Below are 27,219 nucleotides of genomic sequence, written 5' to 3'. Positions count from 1 at the left end.
TTTAAAGTAGTCTTGGTTTTAAAAGCCTTAGTATCAAAACAATATAGCATTACTATTGTGTTTCAAAAGAATACCCATATTCTACTGCCCTAATCCATTTGGTTATATTTTTGTTGAGAATGTATCTATACGTATATGTTTTAATTAAGGCATAATGTGTGTAAATTCTTTTCATGTTGTCTTTATTTATTTGTTACTTAACGTTTTCCCACTATTATTTGTATAGTCCCACCTATTTCCCTATTGCCTTCGTATGTTAGAGAATTATGCCATATCATGCAGTGTTATATCAGAAAGATATTGTGTGGGTCTGAGCAGTGTTTTTGTTGTTGTTGTTTGTTTTGTTTTTTGACTGGTGTCAATGGGATGGTCAGTGGCTTCCTGGATACTGTGTTCTATGTGACTTTGTAGGGGGGTTCTAACTTGGATTCAGAATTAAACAAATTAATCATATCACCTTCTATGGGAGAGTGTGAAGAGGTTTCTTTTGTAGTCACATACAGTATATGTATTACACATACATACACATTTACATATACATGTATCTGAATATGATAGATATCAAAATCTGTTCAGAACTTTGTGATAAATGGTCTGCTTTTCAGTGGCAATGGAACTATGGTAAATATTGTTAGTTTTTAAAGAGTCCTAGGTAAAGTTGTTTTTCTGAAAATAAAAGTGTTTAAACTTCAGTTTTCACAAAATAGTAAGCAGTGTGTCAGACGTTATTTTAGTAGTAGGTAGATAAGTGAATTTGGGGAGGAAAACCTATTGTATTGTACACATTCTCAGTTTCTGTCTTTTCGCAGGGCTGCTGACAATAATAAGCCAATCAGAATCATTTTAAATTTTACTTAGACTTTTCAAAACTTTGTCATATTTTGTAGACATGCTAACAGTGATTCATAAATGAATGTTTTTGTTAATTTTATATTTGCTTATTTTTAGATTGTTGTAATGTTTAAAAACTTGAAAAAGGAAATCACAGTTTATTTAACAACATAATTAATTTATAGCATTTGATATTAGTGATTATAATGTATACAGAGCCCTCAGAACTCTTTAAGATTCTTTGGGAACTCAGTTTGGCAATGTGTTTTTGTAAATGTTGCTTAATTGCACATTAGGGTGTGATTTGTTCCTCCTAAACCTTCTCTTTTTTCTTTTCTTGTATACTTGCCCTTCCCAAGTTTCCCCCCAATGCATGTGCATGCTTGCGTGTTTAAAGCTTACCGTTTACAAATTTTGGTGCATTTAATGTATTTTTTTTAAATGGTCTGGCTGATTTAATGTGTACCTCTTGGTGTTCTGTGCACTTAAAATGAGAGGGAAAAGGTTACTGTCCTGATGTTAGTTTCTAGTAGTAATGTAACCCTGTGAGTCAAGGAGAATTGCCTGTTAGTAATAAATGTGCAGGTATTCCATATACTGGTGACCAATGTAGCACAGTACTTAAAAGCTAAACTCTGGAACCTGGTTGCTGAGGTTAAATTCTGGTTCTGCAATTGTGAACTTTCTGCTCATTTTTATTTTTATTGTCACAAGTGCTTTATACATAGCACTTGTGACAATTCTGTTGTTATTCTTTCTGGTGATGGTAGTAGCATTCCAGGTTATAAAACTAGAACCTTTTGAACTGTCACTATTAAAATAATACCATATTGGTCAGACACTATTAAAAGTTTTAATGGTTTTCCTTCATTTTTTGACCTTTGTTTTTTTCGATGTTCACAAGTAAGACAATTACATCAGTAGGCGTTTACCAAACAGTACATATAAGCTCCTTTTTTTCCTGCTACCACCTCTAATTTCTGTCACTTTTCATTTGGCACTTTCAGAACATAGGCCATTATAGTGCAGTTTACAGTATTTTTGTTCTTCCTGAGTATAGCATTGACATTCAAATCTGTTTATCAACGTGATTACTAAAAACAATGCTAGTTTAAACATCTAGTTAGGAATTTACTTAACCTTTTCTTCCATCAACTCATTTTGTGAATTTTCTTATGATGATTGACATTTTGGAAAGTATGACTAAATAATTGATTACAACTTCACAATATAATAGTGGGAAGCAAAACACAAAATAAATGAACTGTTCATAAATTATACAGGTATGTTTATTAGCAAAAAAAGAAAAAAGGTTTGGTAGTAACTAGTTGTAATTTGTTCTTCAAAACCTGAAACTACTTTTTGGGATGAGAAATTAATGAGATTCTGTTTTACTATTAATAAAGAGATTGGTGGATTTTCTGGGTTTTTCCCCCTTTTCCACTACATAGGGAGAAGGCAGGAAGAGCGGACATCCTAGTACTTTAGTTAATTTATAATTTTGAAATAAGATGTATATTGTTTCCAAATCCAATTTAATCCACAATAAATATAAATACCTTCAATAAAATATTTTAAAATTTTAAAACTGTTTTTTTTTAACAGATTTCTATAATCCAGGAGCTTGTTACTAATTATGAAGCTTCTCTTAAAACGTGTGACTTTTTTAGTCCTTATGGTAAGTTTAAATTAGCTTCTCTTGGAGTGTAATTACTCATTTCAACCCATTTTTAATCACTTACACTAAAACTATCTTATGTTTTTTATGTACATGCTACATGATAAATATTTACTGAATAGTTTTTGAATTTGTGAATGAAATGAGAAGAGTGTACTTCAGTTTTATTTAATTTAAATTATCCATAATATTGTGAGATGGGAATTAACCCACTTCAAATAAACAGACTTGAGAGATTGGCAGCGTGCCGAAGATAATGCAGTTAGTTTATATTGAAATGTATTTTCGTGGAATCCCTACTTTTCTACCTTTTTTTTAAAAATTTTAAATCCTGTAAAATTTGTTTCTCTGTAGGGGCATATGTAAATCAAGGCAACTTTAGAAAATGCTCCAGATTGCTTCTTGTCATGCAGATGCTAACTTTGTTCTGTTTTCTTCATGTGTCTTTTACTTGTCATTACTCTTTTGTTTTTGTTGGTTTGAAACAAATTCCATATAAAAGAACAGACCGAGAAGTAAGTAGAACAGCGAACGCTGTGTCTCCATCACCCAGCCTCTGTTACCAACATTTTGCCAGTCTTTTTTGAAGTACCTTCTGTATACTTTTTCTGGAATATCTTTAAAGCAGATGTACTGTTTTACCTGTCAATACCTTAGTATGTATCTCTCTTTAAAACACTTAAACAGATGATGTAACCACAGTGCTATCTTATACAAAATTAATTCTCATAATTAATTACATAAATTAATACCCTAATATCTAACATCCAGTGTACATATAAATTTCTCTGATTATCTTAAAAAATTATGTTTGTATAATTTGTTTATGAGAGTCTGGATCCAACTAAAATCCACACTTGATTTGTATGTCCCTGATATTCTTTTAATCTTGAGTAGTGTCTTTCCCTCCCTTTTAAAAACATATTATTTGTTGAAGGGTTATTTGTCTTGTGGAATGTCTGGATTCCATATTCTGGATTCTATATCCTGGATTTGGCTGATTTGCTTTCTCATGGTATCATTTAATATATTTCTTCTAAACTTACAGTAATATTTACAGGCTTGATTAGGTTCAGGTTCCATGTGAATACTTTATATGTGATGCACTGTACTTTTGTGTTATTAAGCCTGGTCAGGGTTCAGACATTATCAGCCACCTGCCCATTAAAGGATTCCTCTTTGGCTTCTCACCTAATGATTTTAGCGGTCACTGAAAATCATTGTCCCAGTCCTTTATTTCATTCAAGTCGTCATTTCATCTGTATTTGTTAGTTAGAAATCTTCTTATAAAGAACTTGCCCTCATTAACTATTTGGTTCCCCTGAACTATAGTTTATGGAAAAGGAGCAAGATAAATACTGGACTTTGCCTTTATTTACTATTTGTGCTTTAATTTATACTAATTTGTTTGTCTGCGTGTTGTCATTTTATTTGGTCAGCTAGTCTAGGAGACCTATGTTGTTCTGATGTAGTGTGGGTAAATTCTCTTTTTCATTCTTTCTTCCTCATTTAGTGCCTGTATGTCTTCCCTTCTGAAATCTAATTTGAGAGCTTAGTATTTCTCTGCTCTCCTGTAGCTTGAGGATACAGGATGGGAAACAGCATAGAGCCCAGCTGATAGTAGGTGACATACACATAGGGTTACTTCTACCTTGTCAGGAATGTATCTCTGTCATATCCTTCAGCTACGGGTTCCCTGATTTAGTGTTGAGGCCAAGACATGCTAAGCCCTGGCAGTTCTTGCCTTTGTGGAAATCTTGTGCTGATAGTTAGGGACTTCTTTTCTCTAAGCTCTTTTCCTGGGTCTGCTGCCTAACGCCCCCAGCTGGAGAATTCATAGGTTGATTATCTGCTTTCCTCAGCAGTTTCTTTGGAGTGAGGTAGGAGTTAGAAGTCTTTGAAATTAGCATCTTCTTTCTCTGCTTGGCTGCCACTTTTTGAAATTGATGGCTTGAAGTCATACCTCTTTCTATTGAAATTGGTCATTTTTGCTGGGTGTTTACTGTTTATTATTGTAAAATTATTAATTTCATTATGCTTTGGGGGAAAGAGTATATGTGATATCCTTTACTTTGCTTTCTTCCCTATAATAATTTTGTATTTGTTCGATTGCAGAGAATGGGGAGAAGGAACCCCCAACAACACTGCTCTGGGTTCAGTATTTCCTGGCACAGCACTTTGATAAACTTGGACAATATTCTTTGGCTTTGGATTATATTAATGCTGCAATTGCTAGTACTCCAACTCTAATAGAATTATTCTATATGAAAGCAAAAATTTACAAGGTAAAATCCTAGACATGTTTTTCTGAATAATTGAAGAGTTTAGCTACTTAAGAACCCTCAGAGTTATTTCTGTGCAGAAATAACTTTTATGGTACCCTGATAATCTATTTCTAATACTCTAATAATCTTAAAGAATTTTAGGCTGTGTAGTTTTAAACTCAGTGTTAATCATTTGATTCAGCTTTTTGTAAGTGTGAATTTTAATTTAAAGGTTTCTAGATAAATTTTACAGAAATGGTACCAAATTTCTAACTTGTCTTCATAAACTGTTGCTAATTTGTATTGCTCCCACATTATCTTAATCATAAATTATAATTTCTTTAATACTTTCATCTCTTACAGCATACAGGTAATCTCAAAGAAGCTGCAAAGTGGATGGATGAAGCACAGTCTTTAGACACGGCTGATAGGTTCATCAATTCCAAATGTGCAAAATACATGCTTCGAGCAAATATGATAAAAGAAGCAGAGGAAATGTGCTCCAAGTTCACAAGGGTAGGAAATAGCATGTAATTGTCTGAGTTAATAAAATTAAACTTAAGTTCTGTGGTGATTTGTGAAGTTTGCCAATGAAGTTCTTAAGAATTCATTTTTATTATTCTTTAAAATCCCATTTAGCTCATATCCTAAGCCTAGGTTCTTAACTGAGGTTGAGTGTGTGTGTACATATGCTTCTGGAAGGGGGTGGTTAAGAAGCAACAGCAAGAGCTAAATACCTTTTACAAAAATAAGCAATATGCCATACTTCAGTGAATGTGGGTAATACTCAATAGACAACTCTTTTGTCTCGCTAGGAATTTGTGACTGCTGTTTAATTTCCCTTTCATAGTGTTCCTTTAGAGTTGCTCGTAAAATTCTTTCTATGTAAAACTAAGGGTTGTGGACTAATGGTCTCTGTGCCAGTTGAGAATTTAAGTTCACTGAAATGGTTGCACTAAATGTTGCTTCTTTCCTTTCTGTCCTTCATAATCCTTTTATATCCTTTCAACATAGACTTCTTGTTGTATTATGAAGATAATATTTTACATATTTATGCTTAAATATATAAGTAGACTAATGAAACAGAAAAGAAAGCTCAGAAACATACTCTCATATATATGGAAACTTGATATATAACCAGAGGTGCTTTAAAAACCAGAGGTGCTTTAAAAACCAGAGATGAAGAATATTGCTGGGACAATTAGTTATTTGTGTTGAAAAACATAAAATGACATGCTTATGCTGCACACAAATCAATTCCAAATGGATTAAAGGTCTAAGTATGGAAAGCATATTTTTCAGGCTTTTGGAAAAAATTGTAGAAGTTTATCTTTAGGGCTTGAGGTAGGAAACATTTCTTAAGACACTTAAAGCATAAAGTATAAGAGTAAATTGATACACTTGGCTGTATTAAAAATCAATATAAGGTATGACAGAATAACCATAAGTGAGGTGAGAAGATAAACCACAGAATTAATTGGAGAAGATATTTCTAACCCATATAATGAGAAAAGAATTTATAATGAACTCCAAAGAATTCACTGATAGGATTCTATAGCACATATTGTGTGTAACACTGAGGCATTACGAGGATACCATTGTTGCAAGTTTGATTTCCAAATTTTAATTAAGATTCTTTGAAATAAATATATGCCAACTGCACTTTACATACAGAGTGAAGGGCTTTAGTGCTGGTGTTTACAGGTAAGGTATTCAGGATGAACGTAAGTTACCACTGTGCTCTGATGCTAATAATGTATTGTTGCTACAGTGTACCACCTTCCTTAAATGTTAACTCGATTCTGGTTGTGTCTGATTGTTAATGGAAACCCCTTGTAATTTAGAAACTTGAACTTTTATTATGAAAATTTAACTACTTGTAAGAAGGATGTCATAGAAACATAAATACACACACAAAACTCAATAAAAATAAGACAAGTATGGGCAAAGGATAAGAATAATTCACAGCAATGGTAAATGGAATGGCCAAAACAGATGTCTTTATCAGTAATCAGGGAAATTATAAGATGTCAAATTTAAGAAGTTTAAGTCTGACATTACTAGGTATTGACAAAGAATATGTTTTACACATATACGATGCCATTTAATCTTAACAATCTTATATCATTACTCTTATATTACAGTTAAGAAAATGTTTAGAGAAGTCAAATACTGTGGCATCTAGAGATCACCCATTTAGTCATTTATTTGGAACCAGGATTCTAGATTAGGTGTTTCTGATTCTAAAACCTAGGTTTTAGGGTTGTGTTGTAGGAACAGAAACTGCAGTGACTAGTGTTTCTAAAACTCAGAAGCCATAGGATCAACAGCAGATGCAAAGTGGCAGTTGAAATATTAGAAGGAGGTATTAGCAAGAATGATGAGTATTAGGAGGAAAAAAATTAAGAAAGTAGTAATACAGATTATGTTCATGTAACATTTTTTTTATATGTTTGTCTGAAATTTTACAGCAATGATTGAGCCTCCAAAAAGGCTACTTGAATCATCTTTGGTCACATAGTGAATATTGGTGGGGCTCAAACTCTTCATTGTCCATCCCACTGAATCACAACTTTGAAGGTTAGAAGAAACTACATGTGTAGATATAGAAGCAGTGATGTTTGTAAAGAAAAGTGCCTACCATGTGGAAGGCCAAGGTAGAGATTTAGGAGTAAAGTACAATGAAAAATGAATACACAAAAATTTTAAAGTTGAGTCCTCTCTCTCCCTCTCTCTCTCATTCTCTCTCTCTCTCTCTCTCTCTTTCTCTCACACACACACACGCACACACATACACACACATGCACACACCCCCTCACCCAACCACAGACAACTGTCTGAAAAAGCACCGGGAAATGAGAAAGAAGTGAAAAGTTTGGCTGTTTGAGAGTAGTCACTAAAATCTAGTTTGCTCATCATAATTGCTTTCAGTCATCCACTCTTGACAAGTTGCCATGCTATATGGAGAGCTTGTTCAGTTTACCCATAGTGGTTCATTGGCCAGACATGTCTGTAATATGTCATAGATAACATAATGAGCCAGAGCAGGAAAACTGCTAATGGCCTTGAGTAATCAGCCTGTATCTATCTGCTTGTTCACTGAGTGAAGTGCTCATGTTTCCTTCTTGAAGATTTTTCACAATTTAAAATTTTGATATGGAGTTGTTGATGCAAATTGTATAGTTCTAGTTGGTAACATTTTTGAAATGAAATATAATACAGGTTTCTTATAAACCTAGGTAGTCATTAAAAACTGTAAGGTATATATAACCATAAAGAAGAATAAAATGCACTCCTACTTCACCTAACCAGTTTTTATACTTTTAATGAAAATTCTGAAAATTGAACTGGTAACACAAAATGAGTGTGACAGAGAGCTGAAGATTAAAATTACATATGTAAATGTACCATTGCCATCTTTTCTGGGGTCACATAAAATATACTTGAAATAACCTTCAAAAATGTGCGAACACTCCATTGCCCCTGCACTGAAACTAGGTGCTTTGCGACTTACATCATTCTCATTGTAATTCAGAATTCACATTGAGTCTGAATTAACAAATATTTTTAACAAATGCCAGTATTTGGTTTTTGTCAGCTCAAAGGAGAAGAATTGGCATAGAATAGGAAATTCTGTTAGAAGCAGACACATGGGCACAAAAAAGTCACAATTGATGTCCGAAGCCTCACATGCAGGGAGGGCACCTGGAAACTGAAGAGCAGGCTTGGACCCTAGTACTGACAGGTTTGACGATAATGGATGTACATAACCCTGTGTCAGCAAAAAAAAAAAAAAAAAAAAGGTTAGGTAGCTTTTACGTAATAGGCAGAAGATAGGCAGTAGTTCATAGGGCTGTGGTCTAAAATAGTTTAAATAAAAGCTTTGTTGCTTAAAAACTTAGCTTTAGTAATTTGGAATCTTTTATATAGAGTGTTGAATACCCCAGCAAAGCTGATTAAATAAGACATACAATTTTAAATCGATAGCAGCTTTTTAGTAGTATATTGATGTATTTGTTAATTGCTGTTGTAATATTTGTAGCTATAGTTGTAAAAGAGAAAATGATATTTTTAGGATCTCTTATTTTTTGCTTCTTACATTAATGAATGCTGCTATTTTAGGAAGGAACATCTGCCATGGAAAATCTAAACGAAATGCAGTGCATGTGGTTTCAGACAGAGTGCATTTCAGCCTATCAGCGTTTGGGGAGATACGGGGATGCCTTAAAAAAGTGCCATGAAGTAGAAAGGGTAAGTTGATAGAATTTTGACTTTATTTGTCTCTGGTAAGGAGATGAAAAAAAGCAGGTATTTTTCTACATGGTATCATCTACCTCTTTTATTTACTTTGGAAACTTCATTGTGAAAAAATTCTTTCAAACATCCAGAGGTTGTGAATAAAGGATTGCTTTTGTTTGATCCTCAAATGGTTGTGATTTCAACATGTCTCCATGTCTTTGTCTGAAGGAACAAGTAAGAGAGAAATTTTGTAAGCCATTATTGCTGTTAGTAACATATATTCAAAATTTCTGTTCCCTAATCGGGCCATTTGATTTTCATCACCAGCCTGGAAGGATACACAAGCTGATGGCCACCTCTTTCTCCTTGATGTCAGGATCTGCTCAGTAGTCAGCCTCTCTCCAGTTTGTCTTCCCAGGATATTTGTTCTCCCTTTCAGTACTTTGGACAGCAGTCTGTCACTGGTTTGCAGGCTTGTTTTATTACTTGGTTTTAGGATGATGTGTGTCATTTGCCTTAGTGAGGGGCCTTTTCTTTTCCTTTGTGTGAATTTTTGTTTTCCTGTTCTTTGTCATCTCTGAAGCACTCTCCTTCCAATGGACAACAGGAGGAAAAGAGCCACAAATGCACCCCTGAGGCAGTCCTCAGCAGCCGTCAGTTGGGGGCAATCGGCACCACTGTTCCCATCCTGACGCAGTATAAAACCACAGGCATCATAGTCAGGTGAGCCTGATGTCTGCTCTCTGGCAGTCACTTTGGCCTTTTTCCCATGTGAAACTTCTGAGATTACCCAAAAGAAAGGCTAAACCTTAGGGGGTGGCTTTTGATGGGAACTGGAACTAGGATTATATCTGAGCCCTTTTACAAATAACACAGTTTTTGCTTTGTTTTGTTTTTTTTCTTTTTAAGCCTGGGCTTGATGGCTATCTCTGGAAAAAATCCTCATCTTGAAAGTATGAAGCCCTTGGATGATAAGCGAACTCTTCAGGCATTGTAGTGTAAATCAGGCTCTTTTGTGATAAAACCATAGGTCACTGACTTGATGACTGTCATTTTAAAAACATTCTGTTTGTTATTAGGAAAGAAACATTTTTAGTAACCAGGACATTCTTGGTGACTACTTATGGATCAGTAATTCCAGCAGGACCATTACTGGAAATTTATTAGATTTTCCGTGTATCCTTAGGATCATTATATTTGTGAATTTCAATTCCAGCTCCAATTCCATTCCTCTTAACATTAACAACTATATTACTAATTTCTTTTTAATATTTTTTGATGATTCTTAGACTATGATGAAGAGCTATTCCATTACTAAGTTTTATTTAGATTATACTTTCCCTTAAATTTTAATAATTTTGGGTAACATGAAGTAAAATTCTGTAATGTTAGATAAAATACAGTTGACCCTTGAACAGCGAGGGGGTTGTGGCTGTAACCCCTGTGCAGTTGAAAATCCTTGTGTAACTACGGCCTGTCCTTTGAATATACGGATTTCCAACGAGGGATCAAAGAGAGAGAAATGGAGCAACCTTTAAACAACGTGGGTTTGAACTGCACAGGTCCACTTTTATATGCAAATTTGAAAAAGATTATAAAACTGCCCCGATCTGTACGGCTCAGTTGGGTGTTGTATCACAAAGAAAAAAGTCAGTGGTCCAGTTCTGGGTCCTGGCACATGACTGGGTTGCAGGTTCAGTCCCCAGTTGGGGCACGTGCAAGAGGCAACCAATGGATATTTCTCGCTCACATTGATGTTTCTCCCTCACATTGATGTTTCTCTCCCTTTTTTTCTCCCTCCCTTCTCCTCTCTAAAAATAAATAAAATGTTTTAAAAAATTATAAAAATCCATGTTCAAGAGTCAACTGTATTTCAAAAAACATGATTCAACTAGTACACATAATCCTTTGGTCATTTTACATAATTATTATTGTTAGACTCTTTACTGTTAGGGTTTACTGTTGGTGCTTGAGAATAGATAAACACTAGAAACAGATAAACAAGAGCCTATTCTAATGTTACTGGTGAATCAGTCTTTTTATAGTGAATTCATACCAAAAGTAAGACTTATCTAATGATTATATGTAGGTATGTGAATACTTAGTACAATTAGGATGATTAAATATTTTCTGACTGATTAATACTTCTAAAATTAATTTCCAATAAAACTAATATAACCTAAAAGAAAATTCTTAATATAATTGTAAGGATTTAGGAGTAATTACTGAATTGAAAGGTTTATTATAATAGGTATCTGCATGAGTTACTTTGTACCTAAGTTCAAAATACTTTAGTAAAGAAAAGAGCACTTTTCAAAAAACAACTTTCCAGTTTTCCTTATAAGTAGAAGATCAGTAAATAGAGAGATAAGTTCAAATAAAGGCTAAGTCTTCCACCTTCCAGAATTCTTTCATTGAAGGCAATTTCAACTAGGACCCATATTGCTGTGAGCTCTTAGTAATTAGATTTGAAATTCTAGAATGGCCTAGTGTAGTTCTTTCCTGTCATTGTCTTGGCCCCCCTTTATAGGATTACACCCCCGCTCCCCCGCCAATCTGATGTTTAGAAATTGAGTTTTATTCAAAGCAAAGCAAAACAACTGTCTTTAATATATTGGCTATAAACTTGTGTTCAGAATAAAATCTTAAAACTATTTTATCTTTCAAGAACTGAATTTTCTTTTCCCACTTTTCAGATGATTTATTTCTTATTATTTTAGTGTGCTCATTTGTATCTGAAGCAGAGCAACAATACATATTCCTAAAACTTTTTGATAAGATATAAGATTTCTGATAGTTCAATACCATAGAAAATTCATATCTTTTAGTGCATCTTAATTTTTATCAAACTGATACATGCTTTATAATGGCAGATTCTCTATAAAGGACACAGAGTTGTTTATTACCTTCTTTGGTCTAGTTACTGATTTTTTAATTTCAGAGGTTTTTGTCATATTTCTTACTAGCCTACTCCAGGAACTCTGAGAAGGACTGGGTAGGTGAATCTGGGTGAGAAGAGAGGGCCTAATAAGGAATTCCTAAAGAAAAGCACAGTTGTTTTTTTTTAATCCTCACTGTAGGGCATTTTTTCATTGCATTAGACAGAGAGAGGAAGGGAGAGGGAAAAACATTGATGTGAGAGAACCATCAATTGGTTGCCTCTTGTAAATGCCTGGACTGTGGGTTGTACACACCCAGACTCTGTGGACTGGGGATTGAACCTGCAACCTAGGTATGTGCTCTGACTTGGAATCAAACCCACAACCCTTGAGTTACGGGATGATGCTCCAGCCAACTAAGCCACACTAGCCAGGGCAAAAACTGCACTCTAAGCTGTGAATAGCATTTTTTAATTCTTTGCTGACTTGTCTTACTTTGATTGAAGCCTAATTTTGACAATTTAAGCAATTCCTGTATTACTACTCTCCTTCCCCCAAGAAAAAGAGAGAGAACTAGTGTTTATGATGAGGGAAACACTGAATTAGGGGCTTGAGCAGTATGTTAAAATTTGAGTACCTAGAGTCTGCAGTGAGCTGTGTGATTTCACCGTGTTCATGTTTGGCCCAAGTGCAGGGAAACTAACTTTACCTGTTGGTATTATCTAATATATTTTTATGTTTTACAAATTCAGAGACCTAAACATCACCCCAAGGTGGTACAAAGGAGGTATTTGTGGTAATGAGACAGGTCTATACCTTGATTTTGCTATTAGATACTCAAACCTAACATGATAAAATCACATAGAACTGTACACGCAAGTTATACCAGTGTCAGTCTTTTGGTTTTGGTATTTTATTATAGTTATGCAGGCTATAGCATTTTGGGGGAAGCTGACAGGAAAGTGTACAGAATATCTTTATACTACCTTTCAGCTTTCTCTGTATTTATAATTATTCCAAATAAAAAGTTAAAAAAATCAACCTAAGATTAGTTGTTTTAAAGTAGGAGTCTTCAAACCTCATTTCTTCCAAAAGCAAAATTATTTTGTAGTACCTTACATTTTCTCATATAATCTAGTCAGTATCTGGTCCACCACCATTAACTTATTGTAGAGTGATCAACATCCAGGGTTATAGGGCTCAGCAAGTTCCTAAGACACAAGGCTTTCAATGAAAAACTGAAAGCCTCAGGCAAAGTGGGGTAAGATGGTTACCCTATTTCTGGAAGACAATTACTGGAGAGAGGCAGCCTGCGGGCTATCACTGATAAAGAGGAGGCCTCAGTGTTTGTGGTTCTGAAGGCTCCCTCTGAGATTTGACTTAAAATCTATGTTTACTAATGCTGCTAGGAATATTTCTTGAATTCTATGTCTGTGTTTTTACACATAAATGTTTCTCAATCTCAAAAAGGTCCTATAATCTGAAAGTTTTCATCTCTGTGATTTTTGTCACTGTCATATTTCTTAGTCAGTTGTATTGAATTTTAATATATTCTTATGGTGCTAGATATAACTTGATATAAGGAGGACCATGAACAGCTTTATGAAATATGTAATCCTTTTTTAAAAAATAGGCTTGTTATTATTTATTGATTTATCTTACTAATGGGAGGAATGCAATGTTCAAGTATAATCATTAAAGCATGATTCTTGAGGTAGTAAATACAAACTAATGTGTTCATTTTTTTTTCTATTTCTTTCCCTCCACACTATACTTTTAATCTTACCTTAAAATTCTGTTTTTTAAAGTCCCAGGTGCTTAATGTAATTCTATGTATGGTGTGTTTCTAATTACCAAGACAACTATAATTATCAATAATATGGACACTTAATAATGTGACCTCTGCTTAGTGAGTTACTAGACCCCAGGACAGAGGGAAAACGAAGTGGTAGAAGAACTTGTTCTATATCGGTATATTGAATTCATTTTTCTAAATATATATTTTTGGAGAAGCTAAAGTGAGGGAAAATAAAGAACTGGTTAGATGCATGTAGGTAAGAAAATAAAAGTATAAATTGTTTTGTAGGGAGCTAATCTTCACCTTTCTGTATAAGAGATTACTTCTTAAACTTTTGGGGGAGCCATGGACCCTTTGAGAACTGGATGAAAGCCTCAAAAAGTGTTATGTTTATACATAGCCTCCAGACTAAGGACCTTTGCTAAAATGGAATGTAGGTAGATTAATGGTAGCTTATTGAGTGAGAGAAAACGTAATGCTCTGTGTTTATAAAGCAGTTTACAGTTTAGAATGAACTTTAGAATATGTCCTTATATGATCTTTAACAATCTTATGAAATTGTATAGATTTCTTTATTCCTAACTTAAGTAATGGAGGCTCTAGATAATTGAGGTCATGTGTCTGATTAGTAACTGATCTCTTAAATTGGAAAATATTGTGCTTAACGAATGCCTGCTATATTAGGCTCTCTGCCAGGCAGTGAGGATAGACATAATAAGGCTTGCCCTTGAAGAGCTCATAGCTGAGCAGAGCAGTCTGATTTGTAAACATTTTGTGTGAACCTGTAGTATATATATTTTAGTTTTCAGGCAGGACTCTGTTTAACTCTGCCATGTTCATTTTGGGGGAATATTGAGGAGAAATGTTTAATTAAAACTAAGATATCAATATGTACTAATTTCCAGGCTTAAAAATCTGACTTCTTACATAGAAATTGAGTATCAACCCAAAACATGATTTATAGTGAATGATCATCAATTGTAGAAAGAGAAACTTGTTATATACAAAGGAGAACTTGATGTCCTTCAGTGTTAAACACTGGAGAGGGTGGCAACTAAGTGAAATTGGGACTGTTAAAAATGTTGTTGGGGGATTTTTATGGTATTCTTTCCAAAAATAGATATTATTGACAAAATGTAAGAGATAATTTTGTGGTTTTGTTTTTCAAGCATTTTTTGGAGATAACCGATGATCAATTTGACTTCCATACGTACTGCATGAGAAAGATGACCCTTCGTGCCTATGTTGACCTTCTGAGATTAGAAGATACACTGAGAAGACATGCCTTCTATTTCAAGGCTGCTAGATCAGCGATTGAAATATACTTGAAATTGTACGATAATCCCTTAACCAGTGAAAGCAAGCAACAAGAAATAAATTCAGGTACCGGACAAGGAACTATTTTTAAAAATTTGAAAGGAATACTAAATTTCAGAATGTCATTAATATAAACAATACATAGAAAAGTATGTTGTCAAATGGATATGAAGACAATATACCTTTATTTGTATGAAAAAAATGCAGGGGAAGACTTAGAAAAAACTGGCAAGATGATGTTCTGTAGCTGATGATTCTAAATCGTCCTAATGGAATCCTAATGGAATGACTTTGCAATCTTTTTTATTTTTATCTTCAGTAAGATCAATTCAGGAAAAATACTAATGTCTATGGACTGGGTTCCTTTTCTTTTTTGAAATTGTAACTGAAAAAGAGTATTGAGCCCTGTAGGGAACAGTAATTTTTCTTACAACTTCTAGTACCTACTTTATTGAAAATAATGCTAATATCTAAGAAATTTGAGAAATAGCATAGAGAAAAATTTCTTATCTTTCATTTGTAATATTTAGGCAGTGTTTAGAGAGTATAAGTGTGTTTATATCATTAATATACTCTTAAGAGAGTAATTGATATTATCAGCACCACTTTACATTTTGAAATTTGATACTGAGAGATGATTTGCCAAAATCATGTATTGTATAGGAAGCAGAACTGGGCTAGAATTTGTTAATTTTAGTCAGCGCCGCATTTGCTTGTTGTCTTTTGTGTGCCATGTTTAATGCTAGTCATTAGGAATGCACTTTCTAAAACTTTTTAAATAGTTTCCTTTTCCCCCTTTCCCCCAAAGAGCTATACTAATCGTATATATTGCACAAGAATATGAGGAAGAATGGAAACATTTACTCAGAATGCTTATGCATTTGGATATTTGTAGAAAACCTGTCAGCCAAAGAATTGAAGAAAATACTTAGCAAGCAGAGAAGAGCTCAGAAAAAGGCTAAAATAGAGGAAGAGAGAAAGCATACGGAAAGGGAACGTCAACAAAAGAATCAAAAGAAAAAAAGAGATGATGATGAAGAAGAAACCTGTGGTCTCAAAGAAGAACTTATACCTGAAAAATTAGAAAGGGTGAGATAAATTTATCATGTTAATTTGGTAAAATTTAAGTTAATTAGTTCTGTGCTGGCCATAAATATGTTTTATTTAAATTTATAAATCATAAGCCATTTATAATTCTTCAAGGTTATTATGATAGTCATCAATTATTTTTGTGTTATAGCATGCAGATTTTGCTAATGCATATTATACATAGAATTGTGGTTGTGATAGGCAGAAACATGACCCTCCAAAGGTATCCATGTCCTAAACCATGGAACCAGTAAATATGTTACATTACATGGTAAAGGGTAATGAAAGTGGCAGATGGAATTCAAGGTGGTATTGGGTTGGCTAAAAAGTTTGTTTAGTTTTTTTCTGCACGATGGCTCTAGTAGTGCTAAGTTGTCTTTAACTTCATTTTGAAACAATTTTGTTAGATTGTATTGTGACAGCTGTAATATCAGCGTGCATTTTTAAAAAACTGGTGAATTTTTGTGCAGCCATTTTAATATTGAAGTGGAAGAATATATACAACATTTTTGGCATATTATGCTTTATTATGTCAAGAAAGGTAAATGCAATGGAAACACATGCACACACAAAAGATTTGTGCAGTGTATGGAGAAGGTGCTGTGACTGACCGAATATGTCAAGAGTGGTTTGTGAAGTTTCTTGGTACTATTGATGTTTTGGCCAAATAATTCCTTGCTGTGGGGCTCTCTTATGCAGTGCATTGGAAGATGTTTAGCAGCACCCCTGGCACCCACTAGAAGCCAAAAGCGGGAGATAGCCAACATACTCAAAATATCCAAATCAATAAAGTTATTGGTGAAAATGAAAAATGTGTCTTTTATTTTACACAAGAATCTAAACGGACTCTTTGGCCAACCCAATAGCTTGCCTTAAGATAGGGCAATAAAGCTGATTGTTCAGGTGGGCCTAGTGTAATCACAAGAGGCCTTAAAAGTAGAAGAGGAAAGGAGGTAAGGGCTGAGGATTCCATCCCTGGTTGATGGCCTCTGAAGGTGGAGGGAGGGAAAGGGAGGAGGCAGCTATAAGCCAAAGAAGGTAGGCAGCCTTGGGAAGCTGAAAAAGACAATGGAACATAGTCTTCCTTAACATCCTTCAGAAGGGAATGCAGTCTGGCTGACACTTGATGATTTTATGTCCAGTGAGGCCCATGTTGAACTTTTAACCTTCAGAGCTTCAAGATAATAAATTTGTGTTGTCTTAATGTTACAGAACCCCATCTATGCTGTTCTGGAACAGCTGGGGGATTTGCTCTCAGCCAAGAAGCGTGACTCCCAATGCAAGAGTTTGGTGAAAGAGGGAAGGGATTGTTAATTTACAGGTTATACAGATTTAGAACTAAGGTGGATTTCTGCTATTAAGTCCCACTCCCTTTAAAACACCCCAGAACACACAGTCCTGCCTCCCTTTACCAAACCAGGCCAGTTTCAGGATATGCCAGTCATAGGTACCATCTTTCAGAAAAGCAGAAATCTGTAACTCAGGACTCTGGGTCACAGTTCAGCATTCAGACATCTCCCACTAATCCGTGCTTGGTTAGACAGGTTCCCACACAGGTCCGTTTGCTCTGCGGCTGTGTTCTTCAGGCAGGTTTTCCAGCGGGTCTTCTCATTTTTACTCCCGCTCTTAATCCAAAACTCTGTGGCATCCCCTTACTCCAGACCACGTGGCACCTGCTTACACACCCGACCTCATTGTCAAACCCCCCTACTTCATGGCTCCTTCCTCGTGGTTGCCTCCTCTCTCAGCCTGCATGGCTGCTACTCACTACTGACTGCATGGCCGACCAGGCAGCCCTTCTACACCCTTTCAAACTGCTTTGCTGCTCCCTTCCTCTCTCTCTGCCTTTATTTTTAAATGTTGACCCAAAGCTTCCTCCTGACTTTATATCCAGCCCCTGCTACAATGTGCTACTTTCACCAGTTCCCCCATATCTTTCACCTTCTTTTGGCTGCTGTCTTTAGTCAGGGCAAGAGTGCCCCGTGACACAGGAGCCTCTGGCCCCGGCCTGTTCCACAGGCACTGCATAAGGCCCCCCTGCCTATGTCAGGAGTCACTATCCTGTCTGAAAGTCATGTAGACCTTATACCTGGGGCCAGAGCACAGCTATCCGCTAGCTCTCAATTTGCCATTGTTATGAAAAGTATCTTAACTGCCATATCATCCCCTTCCCCATCGCCCAACCGTGGGCTGTGGGGAATATTTTCGGGGATCCCTGCTTTGCACCCCGTTTCATTAAGACATTAAATTTTTGGTTATTTGTACAGCAGCAATACAATTGCCTGTTAAATATGGAATCATTTTATGTATCTTACTAGGTATGTTTTAGCTTAAAAGAATTAGCACCTCAACTCCAGGATTTAGTTATTTAGGGACCAGATTTAGGAAAATATTTTTTTCTCTTTTATTCACTATGAATCTAGTATAAATATTTTAAATGTCATTTTTTCAGTTACTTGATAAAATTGTATTTGTCTCCGCACTTCAGATATTGTAGTATAAAGGGCTGTCAGTGCTTTGTGTGCTGTCTCCTTTGGTTGGTTACCTAAAAAGTGTTGTAGGGGTTCGGAACAAGTCACTCAAAGATGTGCCTAGATGCAACGTGGACCTTGTGGGCTTAAGAGAAACTCTGCCTTCCTTAACTACCTAAAAGAATTTGAATTAGGGGCCTTTCCCACAGTAAGACATTACCAGAAATAACTTTCTGACCTATCAGTAGAGCAGGACAAACTACTAATTCTTGAACATCTAGTCTTCTTACCTTCCTCCTTTCTCCAAGGTGATCCCTAACTCGGAATGTCATAGTACATATGTACCTCATTTGCCCTTTCTCTCTAAACCTCTTACGTATGTGGGATCTCTAACTATCTTATGTATGTGGGGTTCCTTCCCATATGTATGTATGTATGTATGTATGTATGTATGTGTGTGTGTGTAATTAAATGTGGTCATTTTCTCATTAATCTCCTTCATGTTTACTTAACTGTTAGACCAACTGAAATACCTTGAGGGTAGAAGAAAGTTTTTTATTTCCCCACACTGTCAAAATTATTTTAGATATGTATTAGTATAAAATTAGGGGAGAAATTTGACTTGTGTGGCTGTTTTTTAAATGTAATAATTTTCCTTTCTGTTTCAAAACAGGTAGACAATCCCCTGGAAGAAGCTATCAAGTTCCTTATACCTCTTAAGAACCTTGTTGCTGATAACATTGACACACATCTATTAGCATTTGAAATATATTTTAGAAAAGGTAATGATTTGAATTCAGTTTTTAATTCTTAATTATTTTGGTGACCATATTCATTATAATCTTGTTAGTTAGACCTATTTTTGTTTAGTGTTCCACTTCAATATTCCACAAAAGCCCTTAGTTCTTTTTTTCTTTTGCTACACAAAACTGTGCTGGATAATAAGTTCAGAATATCATGATCAAATCCATTTTAAGAATAGTTTGAATGATGATACAAATTGTTTACCTGAAGCAGGCCTTCACGACTGTTGAAGCTTTTCTTAAGAAAATAAAAGTTGCGTTTGATAACCAAAATTATTTTTGAATGTTTTTATGAATGTTTTAAGAAAGGTAACATTCTGTTACTAGATTTTAAGTGAGGCTAAAATACAGTGAATAAAATATCATTCATAAATATTGATCCTGTTTTATTTTTGTCTTACGCAGGAAAGTTTCTGTTAATGCTACAATCTGTCAAACGAGCTTTTGCCATCAATAGTAATAACCCATGGTTACATGAATGTTTAATTAAATTTTCTAAATCCGGTACGTACAAATAGGTTAGTATTTATGTAAAAGCAAATGTGACAATTTAGCTGTTTTCCATTAAGCTGCACATTAAAAGAGATTTGCAAAATGTAAAGCAAAAAACATTTTATATATAGTATTTAAATGAAGATATGTTTATAAATTAAAGATGCTAGCAAAGATATGCTAGAAAGTTGTGCATTTTTAAGTTAGAATGTATTTATATTACAAAGGAGGGATAATTTTTTACTATCTAAGATATATCAAACTTAAATGTATTTCAACTGATTTTGTTTCAAAAGACAGACCTAAATTTTAAAAAATTCCAAATATTTTGTTTTTACAGTGTCCAATCATAGTAATCTTCCAGACATTGTGAGCAAAGTTCTTTCTCAAGAAATGCAGAAAATATTTTTGAATAAGGATTTGGAAAGTTTTAATGAGGATTTTCTCAAACATAATGCTACCTCTCTTCAGCATCTACTTTCAGGTTGGTATTTATTTAGCTCCCAGGGTTAAAATGTTTATGAAAAAAAGTTAGATTGTGATTTTTTTTAAAAAGTTTGGAAAGATGTTAAACTTCACTAATTATCAGAGAAGAATAAATAAACACAATACTATTTTTGATCCTTCAAATTAGGAAAGGTTTTGTTTGTTTGTTTAAAAGAGATTAAAGTTTAGTCCAGTTGTGGTTAACAAGCAGGCTTGTATTTAGCTGCTGCAGTGCAAATTGGCCTGGCCATTTAAGAAAGCAATTTGTTATTCTTATCAAGAGGTTCACAATACCTGTGTCTTTTGCTGTAGTTATACTTTTGTGAGTAAGTTTGAAGAATTACTCCAAAGCAAAAATAGAATTTAATTGCAAAGGTGTTAACTGAAATGCGTGTAAGTATGGGGAAAAGAATGGAAACAAATCTAATGTATGTCCAATAATAGGGAAAAGTAGTAGGTTTGCAGGATGAAATACCAGGTAATCATATAAAGTGATGTTTATTTCATCTTTTTGTTTATCTTTTTTAATGATGTTTATTTCAAAGAGGGTAAATACTTTTCAATAATTCAAAGCAGAATTAACATAAAAAGTAATCTCAACTATGTAAAAATATACATGGGATAAAGACCAAAAAGACATGTGTACCAAAGCTCGAATGGTTGCCTTTGGGTGTCGTGGTTATGAGTGACTTACTTTTTTCTTGAATTTTTATTACTTGATATATTTTGTGTATTGAGAATTTATTTATATTCTGCTTTGTCACAGGAAGGAATTTAGGCAGTTTATACAAATTTATAAAGTGACAATATGATGCTCTGGCTGGGTTGAGCATCGCCTAGCAAACTGAAATGTTGCTGGTTCTATTCCTGGTCAGGGCCCATGCCTGGGTTGCAGGCTGGGCCCCAAATAGGGGCATGCGGGAGGCAGCCAATTGATGTTTCTCTCGCATCAGTGTTTCTCTCCCTCTGTTTCTCGCTCCCTTCCCCTCAATCTAAAAATAAATAAATAAAATCTTTTTAAAAATGACAAGCTGGCATAAATGTAAATTGAACAAAAGATTATGGAAGGGAATTGGGGACATAATGAAGTATATAATTAACTGCCCCTACTTTAAGACATATACTGTATTTGAATACTTAAGCTTGTTTGTTGTAAAGGAAAACATTTTGGTTTGATGTCTATGGGAAAGAGTTAATTCATATGAAAAATTACACTTCTTGGTGGTAAGGAGAGGTACGAATTTCTCTTCAAGAACACAATAATGGAGGAAAACATTTCTTTATTATAATAATGGGAAATGCCTTTTTAAACATATGAAATTCTAAAGAAAAGATAATTTTTTGCCACATAAAAATACAAACACCATAAAGTCAAATGACTAATTGGAAAAAAATACAGATATGTAACTGATAAAAAGCTAAAAAAAAATGGAGTCTTATAAATGAACAATTAATATAAATTAATAAACAAAATCCCAATAGTAAAATGAGCAAAGAATACGGACCCTATAATTTCTTGGAGAAATATAAACAGTTTTATTTTTTTAAAGCTTTAAGAATTATTTTCTTTAGCGCTAGCTGGTGTGGCTCAGTGGATTGAGTGCTGGCCTGCGAACCAAAGGGTCGCCAGTTTGATTCCCCATGTAGGGCATATGCCTGGGTTGCAGGCCAGGTCCCCATTTAAGGGCACACGAGAGGCAACCACACATTGATGTTTCTTTCCCTCTCTTTCTTCCTCCATTCCCCTCTCTAAAAATACATAAAATCTTTTTTTTAAAGAATAATTTTCTTTGTAAATATGCAAACATTTTCCTTTTGTCCCTCTACCACATGGATAATAATTTGTTTCTTAAATGTTTTATTTTAGGGTATCATTTTTAAAAAGTGATTGATGCCACAAAGTGGCCCGTGTTTACATTTTGAGTTACATCACGTCCTGTAGGGAGGGGGAGTATTAAATCTGGTCTCCTGGTAAATGTTTAACAACCATCTCTTTGTAAGAGAAAAAGCCTGGTTTGTAATGTTTTGACAGAATACAAATACTTCCATTGTGGCCCCAAGCTATCTATGGGATGTCACTGAAGGGGAAGTGGGAAGAGATGCCACAGTTGCCTTCTGAGAGCAGGTGGGAGCCAACTCCAGCCTACCACTGATTAAATACTTGAAACCATATTTTAAGTCACTGATCAATGTAAGTGAGATCAAATGTTAGCCATAGGAGTTCACTCATTTTGAAATGTTATGCTATTTCAGGTGCTAAAATGATGTATTTTCTGGACAAGTCAAGGCAAGAGAAAGCAATTGCCATTGCCACTAGACTGGATGAAACTATAAAAGATAAAAATGTAAAGGTAAGAATTTTCACAGACTGATTTCTCCAAACATATGGATATTGAATGATTTAACAAAACATGTGTTTATAGCATAATTCTTGAGTGGACCTTTTGAAATAGTTAGGCCTTGATTTGAATCTCAGTTCTATCAATTATGAGCCATGTCACTTTAGACAAGTTACGTTACCCATGTCTCTTAGCGTCCTTGTCATGGAGTTGGGAGTTGATATAAGGGTTATCCAAAGTAATAAACTGAAGTGATAACTACATGCCTGGCACATGTAAACATAATACATGAGAGATAGTTTATTAATAAAGGACACTTTTATTTTAGTGATCACAGTTTCAGGGATTCACTTTTTCAGGTATTAGAATTTTACTACTTTTTTAAGGCTTTGCAGAATTGATTTTTAAAATGTCCCTTTTTTGAGGTGATTACTTACTATAGGTAGGAAGAAGTTACTTTGGATACGGCTTGTTGGCCTTCTCTTGATTAGTTAACAGATTGCATCTTGATTAAAATGATTATTAACCAAACAAAAAAAATTGTTTTGTTTCTTTTTGTTTCGATAGACTTTAATAAAGGTTTCTGAGGCACTGCTTGATGGCAGCTTTGGGAGCTGTAATTCCCAGTATGAAGAATACAGGACGGCCTGTCACAACCTGCTTCCTTTCACGTGTGCTTTCCTGCCTGCTGTGAATGAAGTCAGTAGTCTTAGTGTGGCCTTAAACAATGCAGCTAACTATGATGTCTTGGCCAATGAAATTTGAAATCCCGTAGAAAATTGGCTTCTATAGATTCAGAGCTGACTTCAGATCATGGTTCCTTCTCCAGAATGTATATAGATATGAAATGAAATAATTGGATAGAGTTTTTCAATGGAATACTCTGTAAGCGTATTTTATTCTTTGTCTGACTCTGCCAGTATGTATAAACATCTGTTATAATTACCTGTTTATACATGTACAGTTTTCTTAAAATTTAGAATTATCAGCATTGTGATGGGTGCTGTCACTTCTATATCATAAATATGACAATTTCTTATTTTGGTAAGCTCTATACAGACTTTGGGTTCTTTTTTTAAATTCTGGTTTTAGAATCTATGTTTTGATCCCTTATCGGTTTGTTTTATTATTGTTTGTTTACTTCTTTTAATTAAAGCACATCAGTTTTAAAGTGTTAAATGTATGTAAAAAATAATATGGAACTCCTTTTGGCAGATACCAAGGTTTATTTTTAAATGTACTTTAGTTTGCCTTTTTTTGGTCTACCTTAATTTTTTCTTGATTTATAGTATTTTTAATATCCATGAAAATGATAATTTCTGTTGATTTTAGAGTGTAGGGATTGCTTTGCCTTGTAATCACTGAAATTCACTGGTAAATTTGTTTTTTATCTTAGATTAGTCTTAAAGACCCATAGGCAAAAATTACACTTTCTTGGCCAGTTGCTTTGCGTGTGAATAAAGAGTTTATGTCTGAGTGGTATCAGCGTCAAGGGAGCATAACTGGGCTGAATACAAATTATAATGAAGCATTCTTATTCTTACAGTCATGCATTGACTATCAAATATGTTTTTATATTAGCAGAATGGGAATTTAAACTCTTAATAGTTTAATTATTAAAACGTAGTATTGTCAGGCAATTTTTTTGTGGGAGGATAGTGTTTTCTATCTTGTATAGAAAATAGTAATGGCATCATTTGATATGTTTCTTTCAGAACTGTATAAATATGTCTGTAATATTAATACTTCCCTTTAAGGCAAATATAAATTCAAAAAGGGAGATTTTATTTAGAAAAACAGTTCTAATTGAAATGATTTTCTTTTACTCTAAGCTATTTTAGATTCATAATTGTTGAGGAAATCACTCACTGTAAAATAATGTCAACCTATAATGCTGTAATAAATTATTTTGTACACAGTTGCTTATTTGTGTTTGTGTTATTGCTTCACACTGTTAAAATATTTTTGCAAAATGTTTTTTCTTTGAGGGAGTAAAAACTTTTAATCATCTTATTTCTTACCAGTTTATTTAAAAAATCACCTACCAGTATATTCTGGTGCTGCAGCAGCTTGTTTTCCTTTTAGTGTCTTAATTTAGAAGTAGGTAATCTTTGTCACTAAATACAAAATTTGTCATGTTCCTTTCAGGAAGATGCCATTTGTCTAAAAGATGGCAGTTCATAATTAATGTGAAAATTGTGCTTTCAGCTGTAGTCTGTTTTTTTTCCAATTTTTTTTTTCCCTCAAAACAAAGCCAATTTTTTTATTGTATTTTTTTTCTATTACCATTTGTCCCCCATATTCTCCCTTCTCTCCCCCTCCGCAGTCCCCACACTGTTTTCCATACCCATGAGTCCTTTACCTTCTTGTTCAATCCTCCTACCCTTGTATTCCCGGCCACCCGCTACCGCCGGAGCTGTCAGCCTGCTCTCTGTGGGTCTATCTCTGTGTTGCTTATTAGTTCTGTTTGTTTATCAGATTCCACGTATGAGTGAAATCATACGATATTTGTCTCTCTCTGGCTTTTTTCATTTAGCATAATATTCTCCAGGTCCATCCATGATGTTGCAAAAGGTACAATTTTCTTCTTTTTTACAGCTGAGTGGAATGCCATTGTATAAGCATCCCATCGTTGTTTTATCCACTCATATATGAGAAAGGGGAACACTTCTGCACTCTGGGTGGGAATGCAGATTGGTGCAGCCACTGGGAAAATCAGCCATTTGTGGGAATTTATCCTAAGAAACCCAAAACACTAATTTGAAAGAACATAAGCACCCCTATGTTCATTGCAGCATTATTTACAATTGCCAGGATATGGAATCAGCTGTAGTCTTTTAAAAAGTATTACACTGGGATCATTTCTGAGAGATAGGCTGATACAGTTGAGATGTGAGAAGTCTGGTTCAAGGTAGGAAGACAGCAGGACAGTTGGTGACACGGATTAGTGAAATCCTGTAGCGTATCAGTCAGTGTACAAAGGTATTTATTCTCCTTCCTACTTCTAGTATAAACCTGGGATATGGTCAGGGATATTTTTTAGATAAGGAAGGAAGGTTGTATCATGTCCCTTTACCCGCTACCTCCACCCTATCCCCAGCCTTGGCAGAGGCCCTTGTAGTTTTGTAAAGGTAAAGAATAAACAAGCCAAAAAGGGATACATCTTAAAACCAAGTACTTAAAAAGAACAGAGACAGAATCATGGATATGGAGAGCATTATGATGGTTGCCAGATGGCAGGGAGGTTTGGGGGAATGGGTGAAGTGGTGAGGGGAATAAGTACAAATATGTAGTTAGAGAATAGCCATGAAAATGAAAAGTACAATACAGGAAAGGGAGTGGCCAGTGAACTTACAAGCATGACCCATGGACATGAACAATGGTGTGGGGATTGCCTGAAGGAGTGGTGGGTGCTGGGTGGAGGGGGGCAAAGGGGGTAAAAATAGGGACAACTGTAATAGCATAATCAATAAAATACTTTTTTTTAAGAACCAAGTACTTAAAAAAGTCACTTGTCTCAAGAGCAAAAAGTCCCTTGTCCTGCCAAGTTTATCAGAACAGATAGGAAAAAAACCACCAAGATTCAAGGCATAGTATAATTTAAGAATTTGGCTTCAGGTTTTTGTGATTTTTCTTGAGTAATGAATTTAATGGGCAAAGCCTGCAGACCAGGAAACCATGATTCATTCTGTATTCACTGAGCCCTATTTTGTTTCATACTGTTCAAGGTATGATGTATACAGAAGTGAATAAAACTAAGACCTTATTCTCATGGAGTTTATATTCTAGTGGGGAGAGAGAAATATATAATATCACAGGTGTTAATTACTGTTTAGAAAACTCAAGCACAGTTTGAATATAGAGAGTAGTGTTGGTTATAATGAAATTTAAAAATTTCAAAGAATAAGAATAGTCTAAAAGTTTGCGGGGGAAAAAGATTTTTCCTCAAAGGAGTGAATTAGATTGACATCGGATTTCTCAAAACCATTACTGGATATAAATATCAAAGAAAAAAGGTTGAAATTTTTAGCCAAATTAACATTAATTAGAATGTGACAACATTTAAAAATATTTTTAAGTTTTCAAATCTCAGAAGATTTACCTTACAAAGGTCCTCAAGAAAATACTTCAGATATTTACCTGGCAGGGGAGATTCCATGATCCCAAAGGTGGTTTTCTCAGGGCGAGGCTTATGCATGGTACTGTGGATATGCCGACCCCTGCGATTTCCCCAAATGTGGGGAACTTGAATGCTTAATTGGTGGTAGTGGGGGGCTGTGTTCTCACCCTCCCCTATTAAGAAAAAAAATACTTGGTGACAGCAATTTTTGACCTTTCTCATCTCATGACACAGATAAACATTACTAAATTTCTGCAGCCCACCAAAAAATATATTTTTTGCCAATCTGACAAAAAAAAAATAGGTATAACTTTAAAAATTAAATTTATTGGGGTGACTGGTTAATAGGGCCATAGAGGTTTGAAGTGTACATTTCTGTGATACATGGTCTATATGTTACATTGTGTGCCCAC

General features: G+C 34.7%; 1 protein-coding gene and 1 non-coding gene across 2 annotated transcripts in view; both read left to right on the top strand.

The window, feature by feature from the left end:
- NAA16 (N-alpha-acetyltransferase 16, NatA auxiliary subunit) overlaps positions 1 to 23,494 on the top strand; it is an 80,098-nt gene extending 56,604 nt beyond the window's left edge. The window contains exons 10-20 of the mRNA XM_054586388.1: positions 2,437 to 2,509; positions 4,625 to 4,794; positions 5,137 to 5,289; positions 8,896 to 9,024; positions 14,859 to 15,072; positions 15,902 to 16,095; positions 19,240 to 19,348; positions 19,775 to 19,873; positions 20,202 to 20,345; positions 22,601 to 22,698; positions 23,254 to 23,494. Coding sequence (XP_054442363.1) covers positions 2,437 to 2,509; positions 4,625 to 4,794; positions 5,137 to 5,289; positions 8,896 to 9,024; positions 14,859 to 15,072; positions 15,902 to 16,095; positions 19,240 to 19,348; positions 19,775 to 19,873; positions 20,202 to 20,345; positions 22,601 to 22,698; positions 23,254 to 23,451 — 1,581 coding nt within the window. The 3' untranslated portion in view covers positions 23,452 to 23,494. The remainder of the gene's footprint in view (positions 1 to 2,436; positions 2,510 to 4,624; positions 4,795 to 5,136; positions 5,290 to 8,895; positions 9,025 to 14,858; positions 15,073 to 15,901; positions 16,096 to 19,239; positions 19,349 to 19,774; positions 19,874 to 20,201; positions 20,346 to 22,600; positions 22,699 to 23,253) is intronic.
- A 3,324-nt stretch (positions 23,495 to 26,818) lies between these two features.
- LOC129081205 (U1 spliceosomal RNA) lies at positions 26,819 to 26,982 on the top strand. Its single transcript, XR_008530277.1, has one exon. It is a non-coding gene; the product is annotated as a U1 spliceosomal RNA (small nuclear RNA).
- The last annotated feature ends 237 nt before the right edge of the window (positions 26,983 to 27,219 follow it).

Source organism: Pteronotus mesoamericanus, unplaced genomic scaffold (assembly GCF_021234165.1).
Source record: "Pteronotus mesoamericanus isolate MK-2021 breed Mesoamerican mustached bat unplaced genomic scaffold, CSHL_Meso_final contig_94, whole genome shotgun sequence".
In the NCBI taxonomy this organism is placed as follows: Eukaryota; Metazoa; Chordata; class Mammalia; order Chiroptera; family Mormoopidae; genus Pteronotus; species Pteronotus mesoamericanus.
Note: the sequence above shows the minus strand (reverse complement) of the source record. Positions and strands in the feature narration are given on the sequence as shown.